This window comes from Solea senegalensis, linkage group LG8 (genome assembly GCF_019176455.1).
Source record: "Solea senegalensis isolate Sse05_10M linkage group LG8, IFAPA_SoseM_1, whole genome shotgun sequence".
In the NCBI taxonomy this organism is placed as follows: Eukaryota; Metazoa; Chordata; class Actinopteri; order Pleuronectiformes; family Soleidae; genus Solea; species Solea senegalensis.
This window is the reverse complement of record NC_058028.1, coordinates 9084842-9099767: the sequence shown is the minus strand read 5'-3', so window position 1 is coordinate 9099767 and position 14926 is coordinate 9084842. Positions and strand designations below refer to the sequence as shown.

General features: G+C 39.5%; 1 protein-coding gene across 2 annotated transcripts; it reads right to left on the bottom strand.

Annotated features, from left to right (window-relative positions):
- Positions 1 to 1013: 1013 nt before the first annotated feature.
- Positions 1014 to 14165, bottom strand: LOC122773902 (protein shisa-like-1a). 2 transcript variants are annotated; one of them, XM_044032887.1, is made up of 4 exons: positions 13965 to 14165; positions 12125 to 12338; positions 9417 to 9713; positions 1014 to 4244 (listed from the first exon to the last, which is right to left on the bottom strand). In XM_044032887.1, coding segments are annotated over exons 1-4 (579 nt in total). In that variant the 5' UTR covers positions 14032 to 14165; the 3' UTR covers positions 1014 to 4243. The 2 variants fall into 2 exon arrangements, with proteins under 2 accessions (XP_043888822.1, XP_043888820.1); XM_044032885.1 differs by lacking the exon at positions 1014 to 4244 and having other exon boundaries at positions 9413 to 9713.
- Positions 14166 to 14926: the final 761 nt, after the last annotated feature.

Sequence of the window (14926 nt, the reverse complement as noted above, 5' to 3'; positions counted from 1 at the left end):
TGAGACAAAACAAAACAGCTCTATGTTTATGGACAGAAAAATGACGCTCTCAAAGGAAAGAACACCATAACCACTGTGAAACATGGACAGCATTACATTTTCTTGATTTACATCATATTGACCCAAAACACATAGCTAAAAGCACCCAAGAATGGCTGATAAAAACATGGCACTGTTCTGAAATGATCCTCTTTGAGTTCTGGTCTTGATCCTATTGAACATGTATGGAAATATCTGAGAAATACAGCATGGATAAGTCACCCTACAGACCTGAGACAGTGAGAGCAGTTTGCTCAGGAAGTGTGGGCCAAACAACGTGTTGCCAGATGCAGAAGTCTCAGTGACTACTGCTAAAGGTTGTGCAATATGTAATGATTAAACAGTCAGATTCCACTGACTGTTCTAAGTCAGCTGCTGGGGCGGTCACGGCTCATTTAGAGTGGGTCGTCTCTCTCAACCAGAAAGTTGTGGGTTCGATCCCCTAGACTACATGCTGTTGTGTCTATGGTAAAGACACTTAACCCCAAGTTGTGCTTGACGACTGTGCCTGCAGCATGTGAATGGCTATGATAGATGTAATACATAAAGACCAACACATAGATGTGCAGTATGAATGGATGAATGGAAAATCTGTAGTGTAAAAAGAGCTATGAGAGGTCATCAAGACTCAAAAAGCACATTTTAAAACATTTAGTTGAATCAAATATCAAAAGAAAAGACTGATTTGTGTGAAACAGAATAAACAATGATGGGAAGCCAATGACTTTAGTCAATTGCAAATTATTTCAGAGATAGTCATGGGTTATTTTTTGTGTGAAAAGGTACCAACAGAACGTAAATATGATTTAAAAAAAAAAGTTTTCTACACAGATAAGCTGCATACTGTCTATATATTATATCTTGTACCAATTTGATATCAAAGCTTATGATAATCATGGATAAATGAATGATAAAGTGTGTGCCAAGGTCCCCCAATATGTTGAAAATGAATGAAATAAATGAAGTAAAACAAGTGGATTATAAACAGTGGTTTTAATTTATCTTGTCATTCTATCTCTAACCAATTTCTTTGCACTCCATTTTCACACACGGACATTATTTATTGACACAGTTACGAGTTATGCAGTATTTTAAGAGCACTTGACACAGAGTGATTTAAACACACTGGAAAAAGATAAAACTTTATTAATCCCTGTCGTGACAATACAAAGTCAACAAGTGCAATAACAATCCAACTGAAAACAGTACATTCTATCTAGTAGTAAATACATAGACAGAACGTGGTGCACGTTATCACCACCACACCCAAAAAGTGAGGTATCAACCACTACAAAGCCTCTGTGTGTACAGGTGGGGATGCAACTGTAAGGCAACTGTTACCATGACAACCTGGAGAGACTGAAACAGATGTGTGCTCCCTTCTCCCCACATTTTTTTTGTTGTTTTATTTGTGTGTTTTTTTTTTGGGGGGTAGAGGGTTGAGCAGATACGATCTACAGTACGACATCACGTCCGGTCAAAGTTAAAACAGGAAACAGAAAACATCACAAAACCAAGTTGTAACATTTTAAGAAACTAGGAAAGACATTCCTGTGGATGTTTGACCCTGCTACTGCTCATCAGAAGCAAAAATAATGCTTTTTTTTTTTTTTTTTAAACTTTGGGTGTGATTATTACTTTATTGGTGATAGTACAGACCTCATTTGACCTTGCTATGCATCACAAGTCACAGCAGAGTGTCCTGAAAAAGAGTAATTTCCCCCAAAACACATTAAAAAATTACCCAGCATCAGGGACTAATTAAACAACTTTGTGTTTCTGCACCTGCTAAAAACTCCCTGTATTTGCTGCTGCTGCTCACACTCTGGGAATAGGGAGAGTGTGAGAGAGAGTTAAAGTGTAATTTGGACCACTGCTGATCTCTGGGCCAATTATTTCACTTGGACACATCCTGTTTCTCTGCTCGTGAAAGTGATGTCATGATGCTACTAAAATGGGAAAGAACTTGCGCCAGCAACTCAGCAAATGAATGTTATTGCTGATAACAGAAGATGACGCCCAGATGAGTGGAGCGCTGTTAGGGTCCACTTACACTTTATGAAACGGAGAAAATAAATATGATGGCAAAACCCAGTGAGGCGACTTTTGGAGCGTGTCTGAGCAGGGCAAGAAATAATACTTTTCTCCTGTGAGTGTTTGACGAGGATGTTGCAGTGTGTGCAAGGACCAGATTGTCGGTGCACATACAGGCTTGGCAGCCGCAACTAATGCAGGATTGGGACAGGCAAGCCTCTACCTCCCGTCTTACCTTCTGTCCACCTGTTTTCAAACTCAAACAGTCCGATGTCAACAGCTGCTCTGTTTGCTTTGCTTACACACAATGAGCAGCGTTTTATAATTACAGAGATCATAGATCAACAGTTGAGCAGACATGCTAAGCTGATTTATGTAGTGTGGCAGAACTGTGTTGTTTAATGTGAAATGTAATTACATATCTTTGGATATTGTACAAAATTTCAATGGCTTTTATCTTGATTTTCTGACAATTAATAAATCAAATGATGTTTTTGAGAGAAACTGCAGATTAATCTGAGGATTTAAGGATTTAATAATGTTTCACTTGGTTGCTCCATAAGGAACACATTGTAAGCTATCGGACAGGCAGAATGTCTGAACCTAAGCTGTAAGAAATCCTAACTAAGAGTTTTTGCTATTATCTGACGTTTTATAAATTAAATAAGGCAATATTTTTAAGTAAGTATTTTGGATAGTGTAAGTAATCCTAAATGGCGGCCTTGACGTAGCTTTTGTTTGTAGTGATTGAATGATGACTGTTTTCACGTTCATCCTTCCAGTGTTGACACAGTAATGGTTTGAAATCTTTTGCACTCTCAGTTCATTATGCAGAAACACTGTGCGTCCGTTCCATTCAGCTTCATTTTAAATGTCAGTCAAGCTGAAAACTCTGTGATACACCTCTGTGATTATTACTCAGTGCATCTCTGACTTTTACATACCATCCTCCTGACAAGGCTACTGTACATTATTGCTGACATGAAGGAGATTTTAATGTATTCATTTAGGTTTTTTTTACGATGGCTAATCACTTACAATTATCTATTACCAATGTGGGACATAGTCTGCACCTCATACAGGAACCGAATGTCTTCATCATATTGCTAATAGAACTGAGAAAGGGAAAACAAGTCATTGAATGAGTTTGTTGAGGCAGCTGTCACATCATAAACCTCATATTTTATAAACTCAAATGGGGCTGTAGGCTCATAGCCAATGGTTAAGGTCAAGTTTAACTTAGCATAATGCTCTTTGTAGTTCTGAAGACATCCCTGATCCTTAGGTGAAATAACATATTCAGACATAAGATCACTTTCCTCTCTGTCAGCAAAACAAAGAGAAATCCTAATCACCTAATGTAAAACTTCACATAACTGTGTAGTGTTATGTCAGACACATTACAATACAGAGAAATCACTTAGTTTGCTCTAAGTTTGAGACCTAAAACAGTTCACACAATGCGCTGTTTTTTCCCCCCAACATAGTTGCGGAGACAGTTTGTGTCTAGTTTCAGCAAGTAACAAAAACGTTCTACTCTAAGTGAGATGCTCAGCATCAACCTAAGCGTTTACATGTTCCAAATGTTAACCAATCATATGTTTCTCTCACTAGCTCACACAAATAAATCACCAAATAGATAAACCACAACTGCGTCTAACTGCTACTGAACACAGACTGACACAGCAGTGTAATAAACATGTTATATCTAGAAAGATGGGCCTTTTTTGTCAAAACAGGAAAGCCTCCTCGCTTGCAAGTACAGTGCAGTTTATCCAAATCAGCTCGGGCTACTCCAGGCCTTGGCAGACATTTCAGTGGATCACTGAACACCTGATGAGCTGTATGTGTCTGTCACACCTACGCTGCTCATGGCAACTGCAGCAAAAGCAGCAGCAGCAGCAGCAACGGTGACAACAGCACTACTGTCCCGTGTGTTTTGTTGCAAACTTCGATCTTCTGCGTTCTTACCATGTTAACCTGCTTTTGTTAGTCCATGGGTGTTTTGTGCTCATCGTAACGTTGCAGTAGTCACTTCTCAGTACTAATGGCTATAGCCCACCACTAGTCTTTGTATGTGTTTTCCAGAAAGGGGCGACCGTGGGACATCTTCTCTGCACCATGTTTGTAAGGTGTTGCTACTCTTCGGTTCATCCACTCGCTGCATCACTCTGTCCCCAAAAAAAGTGGAAGAAATTGAACATCAAGATACATTTGTGACCCAGAAAATAGCAGTTATGAAAAAGTTATAACAGTGTCTACTTTCATCCTTTTTTAGAAGAGAGAGAGAGAGAATGCCTCTGGCACATTTTAAATCAGGGTCATGCCAGTGGTCATGTGAGGAGGTGGGGGTTATGAATTCTTCTATTTCTGCTTTTTACTTCATCTGTGAATAGACATTTGTGCTGACAAGACCAGGTTCAAGCATCAATCAAAAAACCTACATTTCAATTGTTAGATTGATACATCTGCTTGAGAATAGAGCTGCAATAATGATTTAATCAATAAGTCAGTCAAATGACAGATCAGATCATTTACCCTTGCTATTCTCAAATGGAATAAGATATAACACACTTTGTACATGTATGACAAAATTGCTTGCAGTGATTCTGTCTGCAGCACAAATGCAAACTAAGACGGAAACATCACACACAGGGATAGTTGTTATCATCAGGTCGAAGCGCCATTAGACCTTGTGCTCTTTTTGGGACTTAAAAATAATTGTATTGCACTCCAGAGAAAATGCTGGCATGCAAAGCAAATGTGTGATAACAGATCTAACCAAAAATGAACATAAACAAAAATCCCTGCAACTCCTTTTGTTTGTGGCAACGCCACAAGCCATTCGCAAACTTGCAGAGAGCCAAATGATTCTCCTGCTTTTCCTCTTTAGCCTGCAGCAGAACTGTGTGTCTTTGTAGAATCGATGATGTTAATGGACTCATACCACATGGAGAGAAATGTTTTAATTGCATACAGGCTTGTCATATCACTCTGTGGACAGACAGACAGGCCAGGAATAATATCATAATGCACAGTAGTATTATCAAAGAAAGCCAGCACACATTCTGACATAAATACTGAAAAAAAGAGAAGAGTTCAGCAGAGCACCGAGCCGCTGGTTATCATTTCCATGGTAGAAAAACTGGCAGGTTTTTTTTCGAGGCAAACCGAAGTGGGAGTTACCTATCATCAAAGTTACGTAATGGACAGACGATGCAAGTAATGGAGACAGAAGTCATTATATTCGATCACTGAGGCCTGACTGAGATGCAGTGTTGTGTTTGCTGATGAGTGAAGTACATGCTGAATGTGGTGACAGATGCGACCTCACTGCTCTATCTGTGGCAAAGCTTAGCTCGAGCAGGGTGATTTACAAACTGCAAAGAGCCCTTTTCACATGTTCTGGTTGATGTACAGTGTCATCTGATATTGTGTAACATCTTGTTTCTGGCACTTATCTTTGATAGCTGATGCTCAGCACATAATGCATTATGTGCAAGTATTTGCTATCATTACATAGCCAATATAAGCATTATCAGCTGTGGACTTGGAATTGGTCAAAAAGAAACATTATGGGTTAATTATCAAGTTTTAATCTTGTGAGTAATCTTTGCTGAGTGGGTTGGGGGTCACTTCTATTATTTCCTCTCATATTGGACTGATATTACAACTTTAAATTGTAAATTGTACGGAAATGAGTTAATTCAAAGTAGAAAAGCCAAACTGCAGTGACACCAGCAGATCAAAACTTTTTTGAGACAGAGAGCGTCGGAGTGAGTAAGCTCCACAAGGAATTGTAAAATACGTGTTAAAAGAAGAGATCTTCACTGCCAGCTATTTAAAAATTTCTCTCTGTTGTCAAAAAGTTCAGAAGATGCTGCTGCTCTATGTGTTTTTAATTGCATGGAGCAAAGATAGCTGGCACAAACTAGGATCTTGGCCAAAGCTTTTAATGTTCTAATGGACTACAATTGGACATCCAATCATGGTGTAAATGCTGCTGAGTGCTTGATGGCATGAGCTTCCAGGAATAGTTTCATTTATTGCCATTTAAGTTTAACCAAAGTTAAACTGCTGCGATCTGTGATGCCCTAATGTCTTTTTCCTTTCAGTGAGATCAGTTTAATGGAATTGATTTAATTCAGCATAGTCAAAATGTGAGCTTGTTGCTTGCAGGGACAGGGAAACATTTCTGGCCAAGTTGGCAGCAGAGATACTTTGACAGCGGTGACAAGCCGTCATCACCAACACAATTCTTGTTAAAGCACCGTGTTTCCTCCCACCAGTTAATATGTGAAGACTGAAGAGTAATTTAAAGCAGGAATTACTGCATGTTTTGTTTTGCCCATTGTGTAAAGAGCTATTGCCTGAGCAATTCAACTGCAAAAGTGCCCTATGGTACCAGTGATTTGGAATCACTTTGAGTCAGGTCAGGTTTATGGTCCTGTGTGGATCTGCCTGCAGGGGTTGGGCAAACCTAGGCCAGTGCCCACGTCATGTCCTATTAAAACAAAATATCTGACCTTCAAGTAGTGTAAACAACATCTCTGCTATTGGAAACCTGTCTCTTTTTATAAAGCATAGGCAGGCATTTTGAGATGTAGGAGAAAGCACAGGCGTTGTATTATTATTGTATGATATTATTAAGGACATGTCTCTGTTCCACTCAAAAGTCCCAATAATTATATCAACTGTTCACACATGATATGTTCCTACTGTAACTTCCTCAAAATTTCGAAACCTTTTATAGAAGAAAGCATAATCCTCTGAGCTGTAGCTGCCTTTAAGTGTCCAATAAAGTGAAGATAAAACATGATATCTGGCTCTGCAGAGCCTTTGCTCCGAGTTCTCTAACTTGGATCACACAACCTTTGGTAAGAGTTTCTTTTATTTGTTCAGATTGAAGCGGATACATTTTAATAAAGGTTATCCAGAAAGACATAGTTATACGTTTCCAAATCTGCCCACACTGAGTCCCAGCAGATCTGCAGCAGTTCATATTTACCAGCATGCTAATGTAGGGACATGGTCACCTGTTCTCCCACATCCTCAACTCCAATCTGTGCCTTTTCTTAAGTAATAGAAGATACATATAGAGAAATCATTATTCGATTTGCTCGTCAGGATTGCTCAGCTGCGCTGGTAAACATTATTGCTGGATTCCTAAGTTAGTGTGAGAGCAGGGTTTTTTTTAGCTGCTGCTGCACCAGCTGAGTGACTTGACCCCATCTCTGTTTACGTTTGGCCAGCAGATGTTCTACTGAGTGGACCCAGTTTTCTGAGCCATTACCCTGCATCCTCTCTGGGGATTAAGATCTGTACCCTCGCAAATAAACTTTGGCCCTTTCATGACACACTGTGTGGGCAACATATACTGTGGTTTACATGCACTATCACCCAGAACACATTTAAGAAGTGCAAACCGTCTCTGGATTTTGAGAAGACACGAAGAAACAGGCTTAGTCTAATCTTGCCCCAGAAACTGCGTGTGACTGAATTTAGCTCCTTGCATCTGTCACTTTTTTATCCCAATGTGAATGATTATCCAAGAATATTTTTATCTCAGTAAAAATGTTGTCCTGTTTCATAAAAGTTACAAGAGATATGATCATTGCACAGCGCCATCCATGCATCCTGTAACAGTTTCCCCTCACCATTATCAGCATGAATTACTCTGGTGTAACATGAAAGCAGTGGCATGATCTCATTTCCTCGGCCCACTTTGTCAATGAACACTATACTGAAGTTTCCCACACCTTTTATGGACATTCTGTGGATAAACGCTAGGGAGCTGCCAGTTACAGGTCAGTGTTGCCAGTCTAGGATTGATGAGTCCTTTCATACTGTACTGACTTCATGTCTAATGAGGAGGCTCCATGGACATGTCCAGTCTTAATTAACTGCAATTCCAACGGCAGAGTATCCCCAGGTTCCTTCACCCTTGCTTCTATGCCTATGGCTCCCACTGTCCACGCTGCTTGTGCAAGCTATTTGTCAAACCATTGTCCGCATTAAATTATCATGACCTGAGAGAGATGTCTCGCTCCGGCGAGGGACTCTGAGCCCCAGTCAGACAGATATAGGGTGCACAGTGTCTGAGACACAGAGCTGAATGAAAAATTGACTGCACAAAAAAAGTAGGTTTGTTCAGACTGAGCTTTATGATTGTGTGGCCAGATTATGAACGCCTGAACAATGGCGAACAAGAGAGTTCCCTGTGACTGCTGTGTGTTATAGTTCACCCCTGAGGTTGTTAATCACTTTGTACATTTCACAAACAGTCACAGTCGACACCTGTGATTGCTCTCAATGGTAATCAACAGAAGAACCTGAAAGAGCAGCAGATGGTGTTTTTCCACAGAAATTCCATGAACAATTTCTTCTGTGTCTCTCCTGAGTCAAGTCTTTCCAGTTAAATATGGGTTAGGGGCTCCTTTCAGACAGTGATGCTCTCTCATTATTCTGTTCGTTTCTTATCATTAATAATGACAGCGCCCTAATGAGCCAGCCAGACTTAAAATCATGAAAATGTGTCCTGATACAAGATTGCATTAGTAGATTATCAAGTTGATATTGAGGTAGTGCTGCTATTTCAAGTTGAAAGACAAAATTGAATCAGAGGCTTCTCAGAAAATTATCTTTTGTGGTTGGAAGGGTTCTTAAAACACACTTTTTTGTGTCTTGTGTGTGCTTATGTGCATATATTAAGATTCAATCAAGAACTGGAGTGAATGAGGAGTCTGGTGTCTGATGTCTGGGCTTTCCTCACTGTTGGTTTTGGGAAATATATGCAACAAATGCCCTAAATTATTATTTTAGACAAACAGTTATCCTGCCACGCAGCTCTCCGTGTAACAACTCACAAAGACAATAGGGCAGCAAGAAAATGAGACACAAAAAGAAACAATGTGAAGCATTAAGAATTGAGTAAAATAACAAGTTTTTCGTTCACTAAAAATTTTTTTTTTAGTGTAACACTTCCCTGCTGGTTTGTCTTAACATGTCAGCATTTTAATACATGTTCATCATGAATGTTTGAAAGAAATTTGAGACATTTTTGTATGTTTAGTGATTTTAAACTGCCATGAACAATGGGCATTTGATGTGCTTTGAACAATATTGTGAAAAATGAGTACCAGTAACTAAAAATAAATAAACTCATATCTTTATCCTCCACAACATCTTTCATTTATAAAAGATAATAATATAGGACAAATCCTCAAAGACTTCCCTCTGTGATGTAAATCTTTTTTCAGTATTTGCTGTTTCTTGTAGATTTAGAGTTGACACGTGCTACAAACTGCAGGTTGGCAGTCGTCAAACGACAGACAGTGACTCACCATGCGGTGGACGTGTTGTAGGGCAGGAGCGTAGGGCTGTGGCCCTCGTCACGGAGGCTGTGTCGAGGCTGGTAGTGGCTGGAGACCGTGGGTTGGGCTTGGGCTTCACCTTCCTCTGGCATGGACCTATGCCACTGGCTCCGAGCCTTCTTCAGCCAGCGTCCTCCCAATCCCCATTTCTCCAGGTAAACCCGACACAACTCATAGTTTATGGCTGAGTAGTAGAGAAAGTCCAGTGCCAGCAGCACCATGACAAAGAATCCATAGATCCACACACCAACCAGAGCTGTATAATTACTTTAGGAGACAGATAGTGAGTGTTAGCACAGTGAAATCTGGCAAACAGATGATAAACCCAACTCACACACTCTAAGCTGCCATCCAGACACCCTCAAGCTGGGTCTTTAATGCCCAGAAGCCATGATGGAGCTGCCAGGTGTGAATTTTGCGTGTTCATATGACAAGACCAAACATTTACCAAATGCTCCCACAACAAGAACTAAAACCTCCATCTGTCCTTTTTGCTGTTTTCATAAATGATTCATACTGTAGCTGGACAAAGAATTTTGTTTGTGAAGAGACCTTTTAATTATTTTTCTTTCGCTTCTTCACAAAGCCTCTGAAAATTGGTGTGCCTTGTTTTCATTTGTCATATATTTTCTCCATCCATTACATAATCCAGTTTTGATTTATGTAGTGCAAATATTTACTTTTTTACTCAGCCCACCCACATCAATAACACATCAAGGTAAATCAGAGGAAACATGATCAGAAAATAGCTTTGGCTAAAGTAGGCCAACCAAATCATTCTGAATGTGAAGTTTTAGTTAGCAATTTATCACACAAATAGAAAATGAAACTATCATGGGTGATCATTATAATGAAAATATATTGATAGACGGAGATGATACTACTTGGATGTCCATCTTTATGTCAGTAAGTCAAGTGAGTCTGCATCTGTCTGACAATCTGTTCACCACAGCTGCCTCCATCTTGCCCTATCCCTCGTGTCCTCTTCCGTTACACCGACTGTCAAGTTCTCCTTCACAACATCCATGATCCTTTCCTGTGGCCCTCCTCCTTTCCTCCTGCCCCACAGCTCCATCTTCAACATCCTTTGTCCTGTATAATCAGTATCCCTCCTCTGCACATTTTCATTCTTGAATTACTTTTGTACTTTTCTCATTTCTGTGAACATTGCACTTCTCTCAAGTTAAGTAAATGCAAGCCATATGTTGTGTGCAGTGTGCACAATCCTTGGAGGGATCGATCATAAACACACAGCAAAAAATAACATTAGCTTTCTCAGAGCAAAGCAATTGATTTGCTGCCAAAATTGTGTGGCTTTTCTTGCTTTTTTCAAAAAAAAAAAATGTCTCAGGGGGTTTTCTTTACTCTGAATCCATCCTGATTCTGCAACATTTAGCTTCTCTGTAACTAAATGGCAATGTATTATAATCCATTGACCTGTGAAACCCACACAGGCCAATTGCATTTGGTCTAACTCCTCACTGCTGTAAATTTCAAACTCTAATACTATTTTCACTATGAACTGTGAGTAAGGAGCAGAATAATGACTGGTTTAACTCCCCTGGCCAGTGTTAAATATCAAAACTGCATTCCATCTTCCCTTCAGCTACAATCAAATAGTGGTTCAACAGGGCCATCTGACACTAAAATGAAATGTCATGTCCGGCTGCAGGGCAGTGTGTTAACCACCTCAGACAGAGGCATGCTGGGAGGGTGTTAGTACAAACAGCTGTGGTTTTGTCATCCGAACCTCCTACTGTTAGCTCCGACTGACAGAGATATATTTTTCTGTTCACTCAGCTTATACCTGATCATCTTTCAATGACTATGTCTTTATATTTATTGCCATTTCTTATTAGAATGTAGGATGTATTGAGTCTCCATGACACAGCCATGGTTATACTTGACAGTGTAGAATATCCACCGCTTAACACCTGCCTCAGTGCGCTATCACGCGGACACATCTAACTCACAAAACTGAATTGAGCCTCTGCTCCTCTCTGTGGTGGGTTTTCATGCTTTTGAAGGTGTAGATCAATGTCAATGAAATGCTCTGATGTGGATGATGGCAATAGATGTCAGGAAAGTGAACCATATGCGAGTCTGCAGACTTCATCTGATCCGAGGAAAAAAAATCACTTCTCTAAAACTGCTTGTTACAGCACATGCTTTCTTTTCCTTAGTTACGTCACAAAGGTTTTTTTTTTTGGCCCATTAATCTTTTATCATAATTTGGTAGAAAACATGCATTATCTATGCCACGGCTTAGCCACTTTTTGTGTCTCTTTATTTCCCTTTTTTATTTTTTATATTGTTTCATGGAACATTATGCCATTTTAAGACTGTGAATACTGAACGCAAATATGGGAAGAGAGAACAGGGGAATGGCATGCACCAAACTGTCAAGCTGGCTGAGAGGCTCTGTGGGAACTTGCTGTTCAGGGAATTTGTGCCCATATGGTATTAGTCCTAAACAATAAGCTATCTGTACACTGTTTTAAAATACATTTGTTTTTTTTCCACATTTCAAGTTTCATGATATATTATTCCCAGTTTATATATTAGTTCTTTTTTGTTGTTTCTTTTCCTTATATTCCCCCCAAACAGACTAACAAGTACAGGACTGAGTCTAAATAGGAGCAGACAAAGTGTAAAAATGGGTTTAAAATACTGCTCACTTGTGTGCATATCCATCTGAGGTGGTGGTGAGGTTGATCTGCATGACCATCTGGAACTCAGTCTCGTTGCAGCAGTACTTGAAGGCAGTGTTGTTGTGGTGACAGCAGAACATGTACGTCTTGATGTCAGAGAGGCGCGGGCAATGAAATCCAAAGTGGTAACGCCCCTTATGGTCAGAATACGGTTCACACACTCGGTAATGAGCTGAGAGAGCTGCAGTTTGGGGTGACAAAGACTACAATGTAAAATCCATTCAGAAATGATCAGGTAGAAGATGTTTCTGAGTGTGATACACTGTGTGATGATAAACATCTTTTCATTCATCCCAAACAATCTGTAATCAGCTTATATACACTAGATGCCATAAATCCACATACTTATGAATGTTCAGCAGTGAACTGGCAATAAGGAAGTCGAGGCCTTTAATGTCAAAAGTGGATCATCAAATCCTCTGCACAACTTAATGGGCTCTATTTAACATGTGGTTGTAATCACATAATCAGGGTAGTATAGTGCACGACATAAAACTGTATCCTCTGCAGAGAAATGCTCTCTCTTACTACCTGGAGAATCTGCCCCTATAAAAGCATTCTGGAGGTACAGCTCACTTTTAAAGAGAATGAGAGATGACACATTTGATTGCTTTATTGCCTAGTTACACCTAAAACACATCCACAATTTAAGAGACTAAGTAAAACCCCATATGTGCACAATCTTATTCCTAAATGCATTGTGCGTTAACCCAAGGTTTTTTTTTTTTATAAAGGGTTATGGGGAACTCTGTGGAATCCCAAATCAGCAACAGCTGGTTCTGGAAACAAAATCGCTGTAAACACACCCACCTGCTTTAAATTAACACCTCCTGAATTTAGGACACAGTTAACAGCTTGGATCTTGTGCCACAGTTTGTTTACAACCTGCCGTTTCAAAGAGCAGCCAACAACAAGCAACATGTGGACATTGGTCAATGCTCACACTTGATATTATACTTATTCAGTTGGATATTTGGTGACTTTTTAAATTAATTTGTATAATACATGCGTAAAGGTTGAATGGGACAGTTTAAGTACTAAATCCCATCAACTAAAGATGAAAACAGTCAATCATTTATCATTCTCTAATTGTAGCATCACAAATGTTGCTGTTTTTCATTTTTTTTTTATATATATCATTTTAAATGTAATATATACAAAACAAACAATTTGAGGCTGTCAGTTTGAGCAGAATATACCACATGTCAATGACTCAGTATACATTTACCACAATAAAAGCATCTGAAAGTGACAGTTTGTAACAAAGCTTCCCTCCATCCCCAAAGTACATGTCCTTCTATCTACTTTATTGTATAATAATTGTATTATAATAATAATTTTTTTTCCTCTAGTTATTATGGGATAATCATTCAATCTTCTACGTGCTGCAGCAGCTGTGTTTCCCCCGCCAACACTCAATGCTCCTCTTCAACTTCAACCTTATGTTGCATGGCTGGGGTTTTCTGAAAATGCCTTTCAGTGTGTGGTGTGTTCTTCATTCTCCGCTTCAGAGCTATTCCAGCCAATTGCACTTTTTTGTTTGTTGTTAAATGTTTCTTAGTCCCTTGATGTAAAGTGTCTCTGACTTAACTTTTGGTCATCAGATGTAATTTTTCACTTGTATTCACTTCATTTTTGTTCACTAGTCTCAGTAAAAGACAGAGCCACACATTATTCTGAGGCAGACTGTGTAAAAACTGGTCGCCGCATGTCTAAGACAGACACACCCTGAGACTGTCATGAGCTTCTACCTCCTGCAGTGGAAATATTATGTGACAGGTAGATTTACTGACAAGAAACCACACACCTGCAGTGGACAGCAGGAGGAAAATGACCGTCAGGACATTGAAGGGCTGCCGGCTGGTGATAGTCATCTTCTTGTCCTCATGTAAGAAGAAGGAGGGAGGGAGGGAGGGAGGAAAGGGGAGATGCTTGGATTTAGCTGGATGTGGGCATCCTCTTCTTACTGGCAGCTCCTCTCACATGGCTGCTGTTTCTGGGATTCCGGACTCCTGATGGGAATATGACAACCAGGGAAAGAAAAGATTAAATTAGTAATTCTAGACGTTTCACAGCATGGCTTCTGAAATCTGTCCTTTTGGTTTACACTGTGGGATGGACTGAAACTGGCACTGGCACTTCATCAACACCAAATCCCTATTGTGAAAATTACTGCAGTGAATACTGTGTTGATGACCAAAAAGAAAGCAACTCTTTGAAAACCAGTTTTTCAACCAAATATAGATAACCTGGTTCCATTTAGTCAAATCCCTAAGAAACCAAGAGGCTCTTGAAAACCAAGCTCTTCCAAGAGCATCTTCTGTCCTAGCACTTACCTTACCCCCCTCTCCTGCCCTATGTCCTTCTGCACTTGGATCCACATCGGCACTCTCACCCTCTATCAGTCTACTGTTCCTATCTAGTGGAGTTCTTTCCAAGACTACTTCTATGTAGCTTTTTGCTCTTCTGTAAGTCGCTTTGGATGAAAGCGTCTGCTAAATGCTTAAATGTTAAATGTCATATATTAAAATATACTCATTTTATGACTTTTATAAAATTAACAAATGTATAAATACAATAACACAATAACACTACAATAATAATAAATAGATTTTATTTAACTATATGTTTAATGTATGGTGTTTGTTGAATAAGTGTTGTCCAAGGTTGCACAGTGTAGAATTGTTTTTTAGTGCACATAATAGTGAGGAGATATTTGCTGGTAAATGTATAACAAATTCCTGTTCCACCTGAGAAACACTGTGCGTT